At 54.7% G+C, this 19,164-nt stretch overlaps 1 protein-coding gene across 1 annotated transcript; it reads left to right on the forward strand.

Annotated features, from left to right (window-relative positions):
* Nucleotides 1–1,772: 1,772 nt before the first annotated feature.
* LOC117011550 (general transcription and DNA repair factor IIH helicase subunit XPD-like) lies at nt 1,773–19,101 on the forward strand (the record flags this gene model as incomplete). The annotated part of the gene is made up of 11 exons (XM_033086972.1): nt 1,773–1,808; nt 2,566–2,665; nt 2,763–2,840; nt 3,125–3,187; nt 4,929–5,042; nt 7,308–7,418; nt 9,137–9,253; nt 13,915–14,038; nt 14,140–14,236; nt 15,790–15,923; nt 19,059–19,101. Coding segments are annotated over exons 1-11 (986 nt in total), but the record flags the coding sequence as incomplete, so codon positions are not given.
* Between the last annotated feature and the right edge of the window lie 63 nt (nt 19,102–19,164).

The following is a 19,164-nucleotide window of genomic DNA, read 5'->3' on the forward strand; positions in this document are numbered from 1 at the left end:
CCAGTCCATCCCAGTTTGTCCCAGTCCATCCCAGTTCCCTCCCAGTCCGTCCCAGTTTGTCCCAGTCCATCCCAGTTCCCTCCCCGTCCATCCCAGTTCCCTCCCAGTCCATCCCAGACTCACCTGGGACCCCCCCTCCCCCACCCCTGGCACAGCTCCGGGCCCCTCCCCCACACCAGCGTTGCCTTTGGGGCCCCTCCCCCACCCCTCCATTTTTATTTTTGTTTTTTTCCCCCCCAGGAATTTCCCAAATCCGGTGGAATTCATGGAAAAAACGTGAATTTTTTCATGGTGGGGGAGGGGTGGGGGAGGGGAAGCCCCTCCCCCTGTGGGGGGATGTTGAGCGGTACAAAATAAATAAAATAAATGAGATTTTTTTTTTTGGTTCTCTTTTTGCCTTTTTTTGGGAATTTGTGGGGAAATTCACCATTGGATCCGCCCAAAGGTTTGACAGCCCCAAAATGTCCCAAAATGTCCCAAAATGTCCCCAAAAAATCCCTTCAAAACCTCTGGGGCACCCAGAATTCCTCTGGGCGCCCGAAAATCCCCCTAAAATTCCCCCAGGGAACCCCAAAATCCCGCTGGGGATCCCCAAAGAACACCTGAGCAACCACCCTCCTGATCGATCACTAATGCCTGCCAATCAATCACTCTGGGATCGATTAGTAGTGCCTGTCGATCGATCGCTCGGCAATCGATTGCTAATGCCTGCCGATCGACAATTCGGCGATCGACCGCTAATGCCTGCCGATCGATGATTCGGCAATCGATTGCTAATGCCTGCCGATCGAGTAATCGGCGATCGATTGCTAATGCCTGCCGATCGAGTAATCGGCGATCGATTGCTAATGCCTGCCGATCGATTGTTCGGCGATCGATTGCTAATGCCTGCCGATCGATTGCTCGGCGATCGATTGCTAATGCCTGCCGGTCGATGATTCCGCGATCGACTGCTAATGCCTGTCGATCGATGATTCAGATATCGACTGCTAATGCCTGCCGATCGATTCATCGGCACTCGACTGCTAATGACTGCCGCTCGATTGCTCGGCGCTCGATCGCTAATGCCTGCCGATCGATTGCTCGGCAATTGACTGCTAATGCCTGCCGATCGATTGCTCGGCGCTCGACTGGTGATACCTGCCGATCGATGATTCGGCACTCAACTGCTAATGCCTGTCGATCGATGACTCGGCACTCGATTGCTGATGCCTGTCGAACGATTGCTCGGCGATCGACTGCTAATGCCTGCCGATCAATTGCTCGGCAATCGACTGCTAATGCCTGCCAATTGATGGCTCGGCAATCGACTGCTAATGCCTGCCGATCGATTGCTCGGCAATCGACTGCTAATGCCTGCCGATCGATGATTCGGCGCTTGACTGCTAATGCCTGCCGATCGATGATTCGGCGCTCTACTCGTGATGCCTGGTGATCGATGACTCGGCACTCGATTGCTAATGCCTGTTGATCGATTGCTCGGCGCTCGACTGGTGATGCCTGGCGATCGATGATGCCTGCCGATCGATGATTCGGCAATCGACTGCTAATGCCTTCAGATCGATGATTCGGCGCTCGACTCGTGATGCCTGGCGATCGATTGCTCGGCACTCGATTGATGCTGCCTGCCGATCGATTGCTCGGCCCTCGATTGCGCATGCCTGGGAGCCGCTTTCCTCCCCTTTTGATTGGCAGCTCTCTCAGCCAATGGCCGAACGCGGCAGGCTGTTCTCTGACCAATCAGAGCGCTCGAGGCGGGAAGGGGGCGGGGCTCGGCGGCGGCGCGCGGCAGCAGCGGGAGCCATGAAGTGAGCGGGGGGAAAAGCGGGGATTTGAGGGGATTTTTTTGGGATTTGTGGGATTTTTAGGGAATTCTGTGGGAATTTCCCACATTTTGAAGGGATTTTGAGGGGATTTTGTGGCTATTTGTGGGATTTTGAGGGGTTCCGGGATGAACTAGGGCTCAGTTCGGCGGTGCCGGGCTGGATTTTGGGGTTTTTGGGGTTTTTGGGTTTTTTGGGGTTTTTTTGGGATTTTTTGGGTTTTTACCGCGGTGCTGCCGGTCCGGTTCAATCCAGCGCTCCCAGTTCATCCCAGTCCAGCCCAGTTTGGGCAGCTGAGGGGACCAAACACCCCCTGCTCGATCTTGGGGGTGTCAGGAGCTGCGAGACCCCCGGGACCCCCCAAAATTCCCCAGAATCCCCCCAGATCCCTCCAGATCCCCAACAGATCCCAGCAGATCCCTTTGCTCTCCCCAGGCTGAGCATGGAGCAGCTCCTGGTGCTGTCCCAACCCTCCCAAGCCCCAAATCCCCCCCAGAATCCCCCCAAAATCCCCCCAGATCCCCCCAGATCCCTCGGGATCCCCAGCAGATCCCAGCAGATCCCAGCAGATCCCTGGGCTCTCCCCAGGCTGAGCATGGAGCAGCTCCTGGTGCTGTCCCAGCTCTCCCAAGCCCCAAAATCCCCCAGAATCCCCCCAAAATCCCCCCAAAATCCCCCCAGATCCCCCCCAGATCCCTCGGGATCCCCAGCAGATCCCAGCAGATCCCTTGGCTCTCCCCAGGCTGAACGTGGACGGGCTCCTGGTGCTGTTCCCCTACGAGTTCATCTACCCCGAGCAGTTCTCCTACATGCTGGAGCTCAAGCGCACGCTGGACGCCAAGGTGGGATCTGGGGGGGGGATCCTGAGGGATCCACTGGGATCCTGAGGGGATCCTGAGGGGATCCTGAGGGATCTGGGACCCCCCCCTTCCCCCCCAGGGCCACGGGGTGCTGGAGATGCCGTCGGGGACCGGCAAGACGGTGTCGCTGCTGGCCTTGATCGTCGCCTACCAGCGGGTGAGCGGATCCCGGGGGATCCCAGGGGATCTGGGGGGGATCTTGAGGGGTTTTGGGGGTCCTGAGGGATCCTGGGGGGGTTCCAGAGGGTTCTGGGGGATCCTGAGGGGTTCTGGGGGGATCCCAGTGGGTCCCTGAAGGTTCTGGTGGCTCTGGGGGTGGTCCTGGTGGATCCTGAGCAGTCCCAGTGGATCCCAGAAGGTTCTGGTGGGTCCCAGGTGGCCCCAGGGGATCCCATTAGATCCCAGTGGATCAGATCAGATCAGATCCTGTTTTCTCCCCAGGCTCACCCCCTGGACGTGTCCAAGCTGATCTACTGCTCCCGCACCGTGCCCGAGATCGAGAAGGTGAGGGATGGGGGGATCCCTCAGGGGTGGATCCCTCAGGGTGGATCCCTGCTGGTCCCTCCCCAGGTAGTGGAGGAGCTGTGGAAGCTCCTGGATTGGTGTGGGGGGGATCTGGGGATCCCTCAGGGGTTTGGGGGGATCCCTCAGGGCTGGATCCCTCAGGTGGATCTCTCAGGACTGTGGGGGATCCCTCAGGGCTGGATCCCTCGGGTGGATCCCTCAGGGTAGATCCCTGCTGATCCCTCCCCAGGTGGTGGGGGAGCTGTGGAAGCTCCTGGATTGTTGGGGGGGGGATCTGGGCATCCCTCAGGGCTGTGGGGGATCCCTCAGGGGTTGGGGGGGATCCCTCAGGGGTGGATCCCTCAGGTGGATCCCTGCTGATCCCCAGATCCCTCCCCAGGTGGTGGAGGAGCTGCAGAAGCTCCTGGATTGGTGTGGGGGGGATGGGGGGATCCCTCAGGGCTATGGGTGGATCCCTGAGGGCTGGATCCCTCAGGTGGATCCCCTCAGATCCCCTGATCCCTCCCCAGGTGGTGGAGGAGCTGCAGAAGCTCCTGGATTGGTGTGGGGGGGATCTGGGGATCCCTCAGGGCTGTGGGTGGATCCCTCAGGGCTGTGGGGGGATCCCTCAGGGCTGGATCCCTCGGGTGGATCCCCTCAGATCCTGGGATCCCTCCCCAGGTGGTGGAGGAGCTGTGGAAGCTTCTGGATTGGTGTGGGGGGGGATCTGGGATCCCTGAGGGCTGTGGGGGGATCCCTCAGGGCTGGATCCCTCAGGTTGATCCCTCAGGGCTGTGGGGGGATCCCTCAGGGCTGGATCCCTCAGGGTGGATCCCTGCTGATCCCCAGATCGCTCCCCAGGTGGTGGAGGAGCTGCGGAAGCTCCTGGATTGTTGGGGGAGGGATGGGGGGAAACTGAGGGGTTTGGGGGGATCCCTCAGGGGTGGATCCCTCAGGGTGGATCCCCTCAGATCCCCGGGATCCCTCCCCAGGTGGTGGAGGAGCTGTGGAAGCTCCTGGATTCGTGTGGGGGGGATGGGGGGATTCCTCAGGGCTATGGAGGGATCCCTCAGGGCTGTGGGTGGATCCCTCAGGGGTTTGGGTGGATCCCTCAGGGCTGGATCCCTCAGGTGGATCCCCTCAGATCCCTGGGATCCCTCCCCAGGTGGTGGAGGAGCTGCGGAAGCTCCTGGATTGGTGTGGGGGGGATCTGGGGATCCCTCAGGGCTGGGGGGGATCCCTCAGGGCTGGATCCCTCGGGTGGATCCCCTCAGATCCCCAGATCCCTCCCCAGGTGGTGGAGGAGCTGTGGAAACTCCTGGATTGGTGTGGAGGGGATGGGTGGATCCCTCAGGGGTTTGGGGGGATCCCTCAGGGTTGGATCCCTCAGGTGGATCTCTCAGGGCTGTGGGGGATCCCTCAGGGCTGGATGCCTCGGGTGGATCCCCTCAGATCCCTGGGATCCCTCCCCAGGTGGTGGAGGAGCTGCGGAAGCTCCTGGATTGTTTGGGGAGGTATGGGGGATCCCTCAGGGCTGTGGGGGGATCCCTCAGGGCTGGATCCCTTGGGTGGATCCCCTCAGATCCCGGGATCCCTCCCCAGGTGGTGGAGGAGCTGTGGAAGCTCCTGGATTGGTGTGGGGGGGATCTGGGGATCCCTCAGGGGGTTGGGGGGATCCCTCAGGGCTGGATCCCTCGGGTGGATCCCCTCAGATCCCCAGATCCCCGGGATCCCTCCCCAGGTGGTGGAGGAGCTGCGGAAGCTCCTGGATTGCTACGAGCGGGACCTGGGGGAGCCTCTGCCCTTCCTGGCGCTGGCGCTGAGCTCCCGAAAGAACCTCTGCGTGCACCCTGAGGTGAGATCTGAGGGGATCCATAGGGATCTGAGGGGATCCTGGATGGGTCTGAGGGGTGTCAGGGATCCTGGGGGAGCCTTTGCTCTTCCTGGTGCTGAGCTCCTGCAAGAACCTCTGCGTGCACCCCGAGGTGAGATCTGAGGGGATCCCTGGGGATCTGGGGGGATCCCTGGGGGTCTGGGGGGATCCTGGATGGATCTGGGGGGATCCCTGGGGATCTGGGGGATCTGGGGGGATCCTGGATGGGTTTGAGGGGATCTGAGGCGTGTCAGGGATCCTGAGGGGGTGTCAGGGATCCCAGGGATCCTGGGGGAGCCTCTGCCCTTCCTGGCGCTGGCGCTGAGCTCCCGAAAAAACCTCTGCGTGCACCCTGAGGTGAGATCTGGGATCCCTGGGGATCTGGGGGGATCCCTGGGGGTCTGGGGGGTGTCAGGGATCCTGGGGGGTGTCAGGGATCCTGGGGGGTGTCAGGGATCCCAGGGATCCTGGGGGAGCCTCTGCCCTTCCTGGCGCTGGCGCTGAGCTCCCGAAAAAATCTCTGCGTGCACCCTGAGGTGAGATCTGAGGGGATCCATGGGGATCCCTGGGGATCCCTAGGGATCTGGGGGGTCTGAGGGGATCCTGGATGGGTCTGGGGGGGTCTGAGGGGTGTCAGAGATCCCAGGAATCCTGGGGGAACCTCTACCCTTCCTGGTGCTGAACTCCTGCAAGAACCTCTGTGTGCACCCCGAGGTGAGGTCTGAGGGGATCCATGGGGATCTGGGGGGATCCCTGGTGGTCTGAGGGGATCCTGGATGGATCTGGGGGGGATCCTGGATGGGTTTGAGGGGGTCTGAGGGGTGTCAGAGATCCCAGGGATGCTGGGGGAGCCTTTGCTCTTCCTGGTGCTGAGCTCCTGCAAGAATCTCTGCATGCACCCTGAGGTGAGATCTGAGGGGATCCATGGGGATCTGGGGGGATCCCTGGGGGGATCTGGGGGGATCCTGGATGGGTCTGAGGGGTGTCAGGGATCTCAGGGATCCTGGGGGAGCCTCTGCTCTTCCTGGTACTGAGCTCCCGAAAGAACCTCTGCGTGCACCCCGAGGTGAGAGACGGGATCTGGGGGGATCCCTGGGGATCCCTGGGGATCCTGGGGGGTGTCAGAGATCCCAGGGATCCTGGGGGAGCCTCTGCCCTTCCTGGCGCTGGCGCTGAGCTCCTGCAAGAAACTCTGCGTGCACCCCGAGGTGAGATCTGAGGGGATCCCTGGGGATCTGGGGGATCTGAGGGGATCCTGGATGGATCTGGGGGGATCCCTGGGGATCTGGGGGGTGTCAGAGATCCTGGGGGGTGTCAGGGATCCCAGGGATCCTGGGGGAGTCTCTGCTGTTCCTGGTGCTGAACTCCTGCAAGAACCTCTGTGTGCACCCCGAGGTCAGACCTGGGATCTGGGGGTTTGAGGGGATCCTGCATGGATCTGGGGGGATCCTGAATGGATCTGGGGGGTGTGAGGGGATCCTGGATGGGTCTGGGGGGATCTAGGGGGTGTTAGGGATCCCAGGGATCCTGGGGGAGTGTCAGAGATCCCAGGGATCCTGGGGGAGCTTCTGCTGTTCCTGGTGCTGAGCTCCTCAAGAAGTTATGTGTGCACCCCAAGGTCAGATCTGGGATCTGGGGGGGGATCCCTGGGGATCTGGGGGGATCTGAGGGGTGCCAGGGATCCCAGCAGATCCCATTCAATCCCCAGGCAGGTTTCAGTGCTTTGTCTCAGGATTGAGGGAGGATCCTGGGGAGGTTGAGGGAGGATCCCAAGGCTGTGGCTGGATCCCAGCAGATCCCAGTGGGTCTCAGCAGATCCCAGTAGATCCCAGTGGATCCCTCCCTCCCCAGGTGTCTGCGCTCCATTTCAGGAAGGAGGGAGATCACAGGGGGGTCCCAGGGCTGTGGGTGGGTCTCAGCAGGCTCCAATGGATCCAGGCAGATCCCAGTGGATCCCAGCAGATCCCAGTTGATCTCACACACACACACACCCCAGGTCTCTGTGCTCCATTTCAGGAAGGAGAGAGATCACAGGGGGGTCCCAGAGCTGTGGGTGGATTTAGACAGGTCCCAGCAGATCCCAGTAGATCCCACTGGATCTCCCCCTGCCTGGGTCTCTGTGCTCTATTTTTGGAAGGAGAGAGATCACAGGGGGGTCCCAGGGCTGTGGGTGGGTCTCAGCAGGCCCCACTGGATCCAGGCAGATCCCAGTAGATCCCAGTGGATCCCAGCAGATCTCCTCCCCAGGTCTCCGCGCTCCGTTTCGGGAAGGAGGTCGACAGCCGCTGCCTGGCCCTGACGGCCTCGTACCTGCGGGACCCCCCCGAGGGACCCCGGGACACCTGCGCCTTCTTCCAGGTCTGGGGGGTCCCAAAAGGGATCTGGGGGGATCCTGAAGGGATCTGGGGGGATCCTGAAGGGATCTGGGGGGTCCTGAAGGGATCTGGGGGGATCCAGGGGGATCTGGGGGGGTCCTGAAGGGATCTGGGGGGATCCAGGGGGATCGGGGGGGTCTAGGGGGATCTGGGGAGTCCTGAAGGGATGTGGGGGGATCCCAAAGGGATCTGGGGGCTCTTGAAGGGTCCCAGGGGGATCCTGAGGGGTCTCAGAGGGATCTGGGGGGGATCTTGGGGGTCCCAGGGGGGATCTGGGGGGTCCTGAAGGGTCCCAGGGGGTTCTGGGGGATCTGGGGGGGGATCCAGGGGGATCTGGGGGGTCCTGAAGGGATCTGGGGGGTCCCAGGGGGATCTGGGTGGTCCCAAAAGGTCCCAGAGGGATCTTGAGGGATCTCAGAGGGATCTGGGGGGGATCTTGGGGGTCCCAGGGGGGATCTGAGGGGGATCTGGGGGGTCCTGGAGGGTCCCAGGGGGATCCCAAACGGATTCCCTGGGACCCTGCATTGGGGCACTGCTTCATTTTGGGACCCCAGCCCCATTTTGGGCTGTTTTTATTTATTTTTTGGAACTCCCAACCCCATTTTGGGCTGGTTTTACCCATTTTTTGGTGACCCCAGCCCCATTTTTTAGAACCCCCAGCCCCATTTTTGGTGACCCCAGTCCCATTTTTGGTGACCCCAGCCCCATTTTGGGTTGTTTTCACCCATTTTTGGTGACCCCAGCCCCATTTTTGGTGACCCCAATCCCATTTTGGAACCCCCAGCCCCATTTTTTAGTGACCCCAGCCCCATTTTTTAGTGACCTCTGCCCCATTTTTGGTGACCCCAGCCCCATTTTGGAACCCCCAGCCCCATTTTGGAACCCCCAGCCCCATTTTTTGCTGACCCCAGCCCCATTTTGGAACCCCCAACCCCATTTTTGCTGACCCCAGCCCCATTTTGCTGACCCCAGCCCCATTTTGGTGACCCCAGCCCCATTTTTGCTGACCCCAGCCCCATTTTTTGGTGACCCCAGCCCCATTTCGGTGACCCCAACCCCATTTTGGGCTGTTTTTACCCATTTTTTGGAACCCCCAGCCCCATTTTGGTGACCCCAGCCGCATTTTGGGTTGTTTTTATTTATTTTTGCTGACCCCAGCCCCACTTTGGGATGTTTTTACCCATTTTGGTGACCCCAGCCCCATTTTTTAGTGACCCCAGCCCCATTTTTTGCTGACCCCAGCCCCATTTTTTGCTGACCCCAGCCCCATTTTTGGTGACCCCAGCCCCATTTTGGGCTGTTTTTATTTATTTTTTGGAACTCCCAGCCCCATTTTGGGCTGGTTTTATTCATTTTTTGGTGACCCCAGCCCCATTTTTGCTGACCCCAGCCCCATTTTTGGTGACCCCAGCCCCATTTTTGGTGACCCCAGGCCCATTTTGCTGACCCCAGCCCCATTTTTGGTGACCCCAGCCCCATTTTTGGTGACCCCAGGCCCATTTTTTGGAACCCCCAGCCCCATTTTGGGCTGTTTTTATCTATTTTTGGTGACCCCAGCCCCATTTTGGGTTGGTTTTATTCATTTTTGGTGACCCCAGCCCCATTTTTGGTGACCCCAGCCCCATTTTTTGGAACCCCCAGCCCCATTTTGGGCTGTTCTCACCCATTTTGGTGACCCCAGCCCCATTTGTGTCCCCCCAGGAGTTCGAGGCCCGGGGCCGGCAGAGCCCCCTCCCCTTCGGGGTTCACAACCTGGACGATCTGCGGGCGCTGGGGAGGCAGCGCGGCTGCTGCCCCTATTTCCTGGCCAGGAGCTCGGTAAAACACTCAAAAATAATCTTGAAATATCCTTAAAGTATCTTAAAATATCATAAAATATCCTGAAATATCCTTAAACCCTCTGCTGCTCCTATTTCCTGGCCAGGAGCTCGGTAAAACATCCAAAAAACATCTAAAAAACATCCTAAAAATATCCCAAAATATTCTTAAAGTATCTTAAAATATCATAAAATATTCCTGAAGTATCTCTAAATTTTTTGCTGCCCCTATTTCCTGGCCAGAGCTCGGTAAAACATCCAAAAATAATGCTAAAGTATCCTGAAATATCCTTAAAATATCCTTAAATATCCCTAAATATCCCTAAACCCTCTGCTGCCCCTATTTCCTGGCCAGGAGCTCGGTAAAACTGCTCAAAAATATCCTAAAAATATCCTAAAATATCCTGAGTTATCCTTAAAATATCCTAAAATATCCTGAGTTATCCCTAGATCCCCTGCTACCCCTATTTCTTGACCAGAGCCTCGGTAAAACTGCTCAAAAATATCCTAAAAATATTCTAAAGTATCTCTAAAATATCCTAAAATATCCCTAAACTCACTGCTGCCCCTATTTCCTGGCCAGGACCTTGGTAAAACACCCAAAAAAATATCCTTAAAGTATCTTGAAATATCCTAAAATATTTTAAAATATCCTGAAATATCTCTAAACTACCTGACGTGCTGCCTCTATTTCCTGGTCAGAGCCTCGGTACAACATCTAAAAATAACCCTAAAGTATCCCAAAATATTCTTAAAATATCCTGAAGTATTCCTAAAATATCTTAAAATATTCTGAAATATCCCTAAATCCCCTGCTGCCCCTATTTCCTGGCCAGAGCCTCGGTAAAACTCCCAAAAATAATCCTAAAGTATCCCTAAAATATCCTGAAATATCCTGAAATATCTCTAAATCCTCTGCTGACCCTATTTCCTAGCCAAGGCCTTGGTAAGACACCCCAAAAATATCCCAAAAATATTCTAAAGTATCCCTAAAATATCCTGAAATATCCTGAAATATCCTGAAATATCCCTAAATCCCCTGCTGCCCCTATTTCCTGGCCAGAGCCTCGGTAAAACATCCAAAAATATCCTAAAAATATCCCAAAAATATCCTTGAAATATCCTAAAATATCCTAAAATATCCCTAAACTCTCTGCTGCCCCTATTTCCTGGCCAGGGCCTCGGTAATGCCCCAAAAATAACCCTAAAGTATCCCAAAATATCCTTAAAATATCCTGACATATTCTGAGTTATCCTTAAATCCCCTGCTGCCCCTATTTCCTGGCCAGGGCCTCGGTAAAACATCCAAAAATATCCTTAAAGTATCCCTAAAATATCCTGAAATATCCTTAAATATCCCTAACCCCTCTGCTGCACCTAATTCCTGGCCAGGGCCTCGGTAAAACTCCCAAAAATATCCTAAAAATATCCTGAAATATCCTGAGTTATCCCTAAAATATCCTAAAATATCCTAAAATATCCCTGAACCCCCTGCTGCCCCTATTTCCTGGCCAGGGCCTCGGTAAAACTGCTCAAAAATATCCAAAAATATCCTAAAATATCCTGAAATATCCCTAAACTCACTGCTGCCCGTATTTCGTGGCCAGAGCCTCGGTAAAACAGCCTAAAAATATCCTAAAAATATCCTTAAAGTATCCTAAAATATTCTTAAAATATCCTTAAATATCCTTAAATATCCTGAAATATCCTTAAACTCACTGCTGCCCCTATTTCCAGGCCAGGGCCTCGGTAAAACACCCAAAAATATCCTTAAAGTATCTCAAAATATCCTGAAATATCCTAAAATATCCCTGAACTCACTGCTGCCCCTATTTCCTGGTCAGGAGCTTGGTAAAACTCCCTAAAAATATCCAAAAAATATCCTAAAATATCCCTAAAGTATCTTAAAATATTCTGAAATATTCCTAAACTCTTTGCTGCCCCTATTTCCTGGCCAGGAGCTCGGTAAAACACCCAAAAAATATCCTTAAAGTATCCCTAAAATATTCTTAAAATATTCTAAAGTATCCCTAAAATATCCTGAAATATCCTGAAATGTCCCTAAATCCTCTGCTGCCCCTATTTCCTGGCCAGGACATTGGTAAAGCATCCAAAAATATCCTTAAAGTATCCCTAAATATTCTTAAAATATTCTAAAGTATCCCTAAAATATCCTAAAATATTCTGAAATATTCCTAAACCACCTGCTGTTCCTATTTCCTGGTCACAGCCTCGGTAAAACTGCTCAAAAATATCCTTAAAGTATCCCTAAAATATCCTAAAATATCCTGAAATATCCTTAAACTCCCTGCTGCCCCTGTTTCCTGGCCAGGAGCTCGGTAATGCCCCAAAAATACCCCAAAAGTATCCCAAAATATCATTAAAATAGCTTAAAACATCCTGAATTATCCTAAAATATCCCTAAATCTTGTGCTGCCCCTGTTTCCTGGCCAGGGCCTCAGTAATGCCCCAAAAACATCTCCTGGGGAACCCCAAAATCCCTCTGGAAAACCCTAAACCCTCCTGAGGAACCCCAAACCCACCCTTGGGGATCCCAAAACTCCTCTGGAGACCCCAAAACCACCCTAAAATCACCCTAAAACCTCCTGGGGCACCCCAAAACTGCCCTGAAATCTCCCTAAAACCTCCTGGGGATCCCCAAAACCCCCCTGGGGAACCCCAAAATCCCTCTGGGTGACCCCAAACCCTCCTGAGAAACCCCAAAATCCCTCTGGGGAACCCCAAACCCACCTCTGGGGATCCCAAAACTCCTCTGGGGATCCCAAAACTGCCCTGAAATCCTCTCAAAACCCCCTGGGGAGCCCTAAAATCACCTTAAACCCCCCCAAACCACTCTGGGGAATCGCCAGCCCACCCTGGGTGACCCCAAAACCACCTGAGGAATCCCAAAACCCACCCCTGGGGACCTCAAAACTCCTCTGGGGACCCCAAAACCACCCTGAAATCCCCCTAAAACCCCCTGGGGAACCCCAAAACTGACCTGAAACCCCCCTAAACCCTCTTGAGGAACCTCAAATTCCCCCTGGGTGACCCCAAATCCCCCCTGGGGAACCCCAAAACCCCTCTAAGCCCCCCAAAACTGCCCTGAAACCCCCCTAAAACCCCCTGGGTGACCCCAAAACCACCTGAGGAATCCCAAAACCCACCTGAGGAATTCCAAAACCCACCCCTGGGGATCCCAAAACTCCTTTGGAGACCCCAAAACTGCCCAAAAATCCCCCTAAAACCCCCTGGGGCACCCCAAAACTGACCTGAAATCCCCCTAAAACCTCCTCGGGATCCCCAAAACTGCCCTGGGTGACCCCAAAACCCCCCTGGGTGACCCCAAAACCCCTCTGGGTGACCCCAAATCCTCCTGAGGAATCCCAAAACCCACCCTGGGGATCCCAAAACTCCTCTGGGGACCCCAAAACCGCCCTAAAATCCTCTCAAATCCCCCTGGGGAACCCTAAAATCACCTTAAACCCCCCCAAACCACTCTGGGGAATCCCAAAACCCCCTGGGGGACCCCAAAACCTCCCTAGGTCACCCCAAACCCTCCTGAGGAACCCCAAACCCATCCTTGGGGATCCCAAAACTCCTCTGGAGACCCCAAAACTGCTCTGAAATCCCCCTAAAACCTCCTGGATGACCCCAAAACCCCCCTGAGGAACCCCAAAATCCCTCTGGGTGACCCCAAAACCCCTCTAAGCCCCCCCAAATTTCAGCTGGCCCACGCCAACGTGGTGGTGTACAGCTACCATTACCTGCTGGACCCCAAAATCACCCTGGGGAACCCCAAAACTGCCCTGAAACCCCCCTAAAACCCCATGAGTGACCCCAAAACCCCTCTGGGGAATCCCAGAATCACCCCTGGGGATCCCAAAACTGCCCTGGGGAACCCCAAACCCATCCTTGGGGATCCCAAAACTCCTCTGGGGACCCCAAAACTGCTCTGAAACCCCCCTAAAACCTCCTGGGGAACCCCAAAACTGCCCTGGGTGACCCCAAACCCTCCTGAGGAACCCCAAACCCACCCCAGGGGATCCCAAAACTCCTCTGGGGACCCCAAAACTGCCCTAAAATCCCCCCAAAACTGCCCTGGGGATCCCCAAAACTGCCCTGGGTGACCCTAAAACCCCTCTGGGGATCCCCAAATCCCCCTGAACCCCCCCAAATTTCAGTTACCATTACCTGCTGGACCCCAAAACTGCCCTGAAACCCCCCTAAAACCCCATGAGTGACCCCAAATACCCCCTGGGGAACCCCAAAACCACCTGAGGAATCCCAAAACCCACCTGAGGAATCCCAAAACCCACCCCAGTGGATCCCAAAACTACTCTGGAGAACCCAAAACTGCCCTAAAATCCCCCTAAAACCTCCTGGGGAACCCCAAAACTGCCCTGAAATCCCCCTAAAACCCCCTGAGTGACCCCAAATCCCCCCTGGGTGACCCTAAAATCTTTCTGGGTGACCCCAAAACCCCTCTAAGCCCCCCCAAATTTCAGCTGGCCCACGCCAACGTGGTGGTGTACAGCTACCATTACCTGCTGGACCCCAAGATCATCCTGGGGCACCCCAAAACTGCCCTGAAACCCCCCTAAACCCTCCTGAGGAACCCCAAAACCACCCTGGGTGACCCCAAACCCCCCCAAATTTCAGCTGGCCCACGCCAACGTGGTGGTGTACAGCTACCATTATCTGCTGGACCCCAAGATCGCCGGGCTGGTGTCGGCGGAGCTGGCGCGCTCCTCGGTGGTTGTGTTCGATGAAGCTCACAACATCGGTGAGCCCCGAACCCCTGAGACCCCCTGAGCCCCCCTGAGCCCCCAGACCCGGCTTTGGGGGGTCCCTGAACCCCGATTTGTGTCCCCAAACCGTCCCCAGATAACGTCTGCATCGAGGCCATGGGAGTGACCATCACGCGCCGGATGCTGGATCGGTGCCAGGCCAACGTGGCCACGCTGCAGAGCACGGTCCAGAGGTCTGGGGGGAATTTGGGGGGTCCTAAAGGGATTTTTGGGATTCTAAAAGGGATTTTTTGGGTTCCAAAAGGGGATTTTGGGGTGCTCAGAGGAGTTTTGGGGTTCTAAAAGGGGAATTTGGGGTGCTCAGGGTCACTCAACCACTGCCAGACCAACGTGGCCGCACTGCAGAGCTCGGTCCAGAGGTCAGGGGGGAATTTGGGGGGTCCTAAAAGGGGTTTGAGGGATTCTAAAAGGAGTTTTGGGGTTCTAAAAGGGGTTTGGGGGGTGCTAAAAGGGGTTTTGGGGTTCTAAAAGGGGAATTTGGGGTGTTCAGGGTGAATTTGGGGTGCTCAGGGTCACTCAACCACTGCCAGGCCAACGTGGCCGCGCTGCAGAGCTCGGTCCAGAGGTCAGGGGGGATTTTGGGGGGTCCTAAAAGGGGTTTGGGGGATTCTAAAAGGGATTTTTGGGGTGCTCAGAGGAGTTTTGGGGTTCTAAAAGGGGAATTTGGGGTGCTCAGGGTCACTCAATCACTGCCAGGCCAACGTGGCCACGCTGCAGAGCACGGTCCAGAGGTCAGGGGGGTCTAAAAGGGATTTTTGGGGTTCTGAAAGGGATTTTTGGGGTTCTAAAAGGGGATTTTGGGGTTCTAAAAGGGATTTTTGGGGTGCTCAGGGGGAATTTGGGGTGCTCAGGGTCACTCAAGCGCTGCCAGGCCAACGTGGCCGCGCTGCAGAGCTCGGTCCAGAGGTCAGGGGGGATTTTGGGGGATCCTAAAAGGGATTTTTGGGGTTCTAAAAGAGATTTTTGGGGTGCTCAGAGGAGTTTTGGGGTTCTAAAAGGGGAATTTGGGGTGCTTAGGGGGGAATTTGGGGGTTCCAAGACAGGTTTGAGGGTTCCAGAAGGCGTTTGGGGGGTTCTAAAAGGGATTTTTGGCGTGCTCAGGGGGACTTGGAGGGGTTCCTAAAAGGGTTTGGGGGTTCCTTGAGGGGGTCCCTGGGTGGGATTTTGGGGTCCCAGGGGTGGGGTTTGGGATCAGGGGGTGGGTTTGGGGTTCCCAGGGATGGATTTGGGGTTTGGGGGGATCCCAGGGATGGATTTTGGGTTTCAGGGATCATTTTTGGGGTCCCAGGGATGGATTTTGGGTCTCAGGGATCATTTTTGGGGTCTCAGGGATCATTTTTGGGGTCTCAGGGATCATTTCTGGGGTCCCAGGGATGATTTTGGGATTTTTAGGACCCAGGGATGGATTTGGGATCCATTTCAGGATCAAGGACACAGATTCCAGCGCCTGGTGCAGGGGCTGTGGGGTGGATTTTAGGATCCCAGGGATGGATATTGGGGTTTTTTGGGATCCCAAGGATGGATTTTGGGGTTTTTAGGATCCCAGGGATGGATTTTGGGGTTTTTAGGATCCCAGGGATGATTTTGGGATCCATTTCAGGATCAAGGACACGGATTCCTGGTGCCTGGTGCAGGGGCTGTGGGTGGATTTTGGGGTTTTTAGGATCCCAGGGATGGATTTTGGGACTTTTGGGATCCCAGGGATCATTTTTGGGATCCATTTCAGGATCAAGGAGACGGATTCGCGGCGCCTGGCGGACGAGTACCGGCGCCTGGTGCAGGGGCTGCGCGAGGCCGGCGCCGCCCGCGACTCCGACCTGTTCCTGGGGAATCCCGTCCTGCCCGACGAGATCCTGCAGGGTGGGATCCACTGGGATCAACTGGGATCTGCTGGGATCTGCTGGGGTCCAGGGAACCCCAAAAAACCCCTCAGAATTCACCCCAGAGCTCTCAGGATTCCCCCAAAGTCACAGAAAAATTTGAAGTGGAGGTGGCTGGGATCCACTGGGGTCCTCTGGGATCTGATGGGATCCAGTGGGGTCAAGAGAACCCCAAAGCCCCTCTAAATTCACCCCAAAGTTCTCAGAATTCCCCCAAAGTTACTGAAAATTTTGGGGGGGAGGTGTCTGGGACCCACTGGGATCTGCTGGGATCCAGTGGGGTCAAGGGAACCCCAAAATCCCTAAAAATTCACCCCAGAATTCTCAGGATTCCCCCCCAAAATTCAACCCAAAAGTCTCAGGGAGATTTTTTGGGGTCTGGGATCCATCAGGATCTGCTGGGATCTGCTGGGGTCCAGGGAAACCCAAAAACCCCTCAAAAGTCACCCCAGAGTTCTCAGGATTTCCCCCCAAAATTCAGCCCAAAAGTCTCAGGGAGATTTTTTGGGGCCTGGGATCCACTGGGATCTGCTGGGATCCACTGGGGTCCTCTGGGATCCGCTGGGATCTGCTGGGGTCAAGGGAACCCCAAAATCCCTAAAAATTCACCCCAAAATTCTCAGGATTCTCCCAAAGTCACAGAAAAATTTGGGGGGGAATTGTTTGGGATCTGGTGGGATCTACTGGGGTGGAGAGAGCCCCAAAACCCCTCAAAATTCACCCCAGAATTCTCAGGATTTCCCCCAAATTCAGCCTAGGGAAACATTTTGGGATCTGATGGGATCCACTGGGATCTGCTGGGATCCAGTGGGGTCAAGGGAACCCAAAACCCCTAAAAAGTCACCCCAGAATTCTCAGGATTTCCCTAAAGTCACAGAAAAATTTGTGTGTGTGTGTGGTCTGGGATCCACTGGGATCTGATGGGATCCAGTGGGGTCAAGAGAACCCCAAAACCCCTCAGAATTCACCTCAGAATTCTCAGGATTTCCCCCCAAAATTCAGCCCAAAAGGCTCAGGGAGATTTTTTGGGGTCTGGGATCCACTGGGATCTACTGGGATCCACTGGGGTCCTCTGGGATCTGCTGGGGTCAAGAGAGCCCCAAAACCCCTCAAAATTCACCCCAGAATTCTCAGGATTTCCCCCCAAAATTCAACCCAAAAGTCCCAGGAAGATTTTTTGGGGTCTGGGATCCATCAGGATCCACTGGGATCCGATGGGATCCAGGAAACCCAAAAAACTCTCAAAATTCACCCCAGAATTCTCAGGATTTCCCCCCAAAATTCAGCCCAAAAGTCCCAGGGAGATTTTTTGGGGTCTGGGATCCACTGGGATCTGCTGGGATCTGATGGGATCTTCTGGAAAAAACCTCAAAATTCACCCCAGAATTCTCAGGATTTCCCCCCAAAATTCAGCCCAAAAGTCCCAAGAAGATTTTTTGGGGTCTGGGATCTGCTGGGGCTGAGGGAACCCTCAGGGATTTTGGGGTTCCCCATGGATTTGGGGTTTCTGTATTGATTTTAATTGGGATTTTGGGGGTTCCCATGGATTAGGGGCCGGATTTTTGGGGTTCCCCATGGATTTGGGGCTGGATTTTTGGGGTTCCCTGTGGATTTTGGGGTAGGGTTTTTGGGTTCCCTGTGGATTTTGGGGTTTCTGTATCGATTTCAGTCGGGATTTTTGGGGTTCCCATGGATTTGGGGCTGGAATTTTGGGGTTCCCTGTGGATTTTTGGGGTTCCCATGGATTTTGGGATTTCTGTATCGATTTTAATTGGGATTTTTGGGGTTCCCATGGATATGGGGCTGGATTTTGGGGTTCCCCAGGGATTTGGGGCTGGATTTTGGGGTTCCCCAGGGATTTGGGGCTGGATTTTTGGGGTTCTCCAGGGATTTTGGGGTTTCTGTATCGATTTTAATTGGGATTTTTGGGGTTCCCCATGGATTTTTGGGTACATTTTTCCCATTTTTCCCAATTTCCAGAGGCAGTCCCAGGCAGTATCCGTACAGCTGAACACTCTGTGGGGTTCCCATGGATTTTGGGGTTTCTGTATCGATTTTAATCCGGATTTTTGGGGTTCCCTGTGGATTTTGGGATGGTTTTGGGGTTCCCCATGGATTTTTTTCCCAATTTCCAGAGGCAGTCCCAGGCAGTATCCGCACAGCCGAGCACTTTGTGGGGTTCCCATGGATTTGGGGCTGGATTTTTAGGGTTCCCATGGATTTGGGGGTTTCTGTATCGATTTTAATCAGGATTTTTGGGGTTCCCCATGGATTTTGGGATGGTTTTGGGATTCCCCATTAATTTTTTTCCCAATTTCCAGAGGCAGTCCCAGGCAGTATCCGCACAGCCGAGCACTCTGTGGGGTTCCCATGGATTTGGGGGTTTCTGTATCAATTTTAATTGGGATTTTTGGGGTTCCCCATGGATTTGGGGCTGGATTTTTGGGGTTCCCTGTGGATTTTTGGGGTCCCCATGGATTTTGGGATTTCTGTATCGATTTTAATCGGGATTTTTGGGGTTCCCATGGATTTGGGGCTGGATTTTTGGGGTTCCCTGTGGATTTTTGGGGTCCCCATGGATTTGGGGGTTTCTGTATCAATTTCAGTTGGGATTTTTGGGGTTCCCCATGGATTTGGGGGTTTCTGTATCAATTTCAGTTGGGATTTTTGGGGTTCCCCATGGATTTGGGGGTTTCTGTATCAATTTTAATCGGGATTTTTGGGGTTCCCTGTGGATTTTGGGATGGTTTTGGGGTTCCCCATTAATTTTTTTCCCCATTCCAGAGGCAGTCCCAGGCAGTATCTGCACTGCTGAGCACTTTGTGGGGTTCCCATGGATTTGGGGGTTTCTGTATCAATTTTAATCGGGATTTTTGGGGTTCCCCATGGATTTTTGGGATGTCCCTGACCCCATTTTTCCCATTTTTCCCAATTTTCAGAGGCAGTCCCTGGCAGTATCCGCACTGCTGAGCACTCTGTGGGGTTCCCATGGATTTTGGGATTTCTGTATCAATTTTAGTCGGGATTTTTGGGGTTCCCCATGGATTTGGGGCCGGATTTTTGGGGTTCCTATGGATTTTTGGGGTTCCCCATGGATTTTTTTCCCAATTTTCAGAGGCAGTCCCTGGCAGTATCCGCACAGCCGAGCACTTTGTGGGGTTCCCATGGATTTGGGGGTTTCTGTATTGATTTCAGTCGGGATTTTTGGGGTTCCCATGGAT

The sequence above is a fragment of the Catharus ustulatus genome, unplaced genomic scaffold, assembly GCF_009819885.2.
Source record: "Catharus ustulatus isolate bCatUst1 unplaced genomic scaffold, bCatUst1.pri.v2 scaffold_89_arrow_ctg1, whole genome shotgun sequence".
NCBI lineage: Eukaryota > Metazoa > Chordata > Aves > Passeriformes > Turdidae > Catharus > Catharus ustulatus.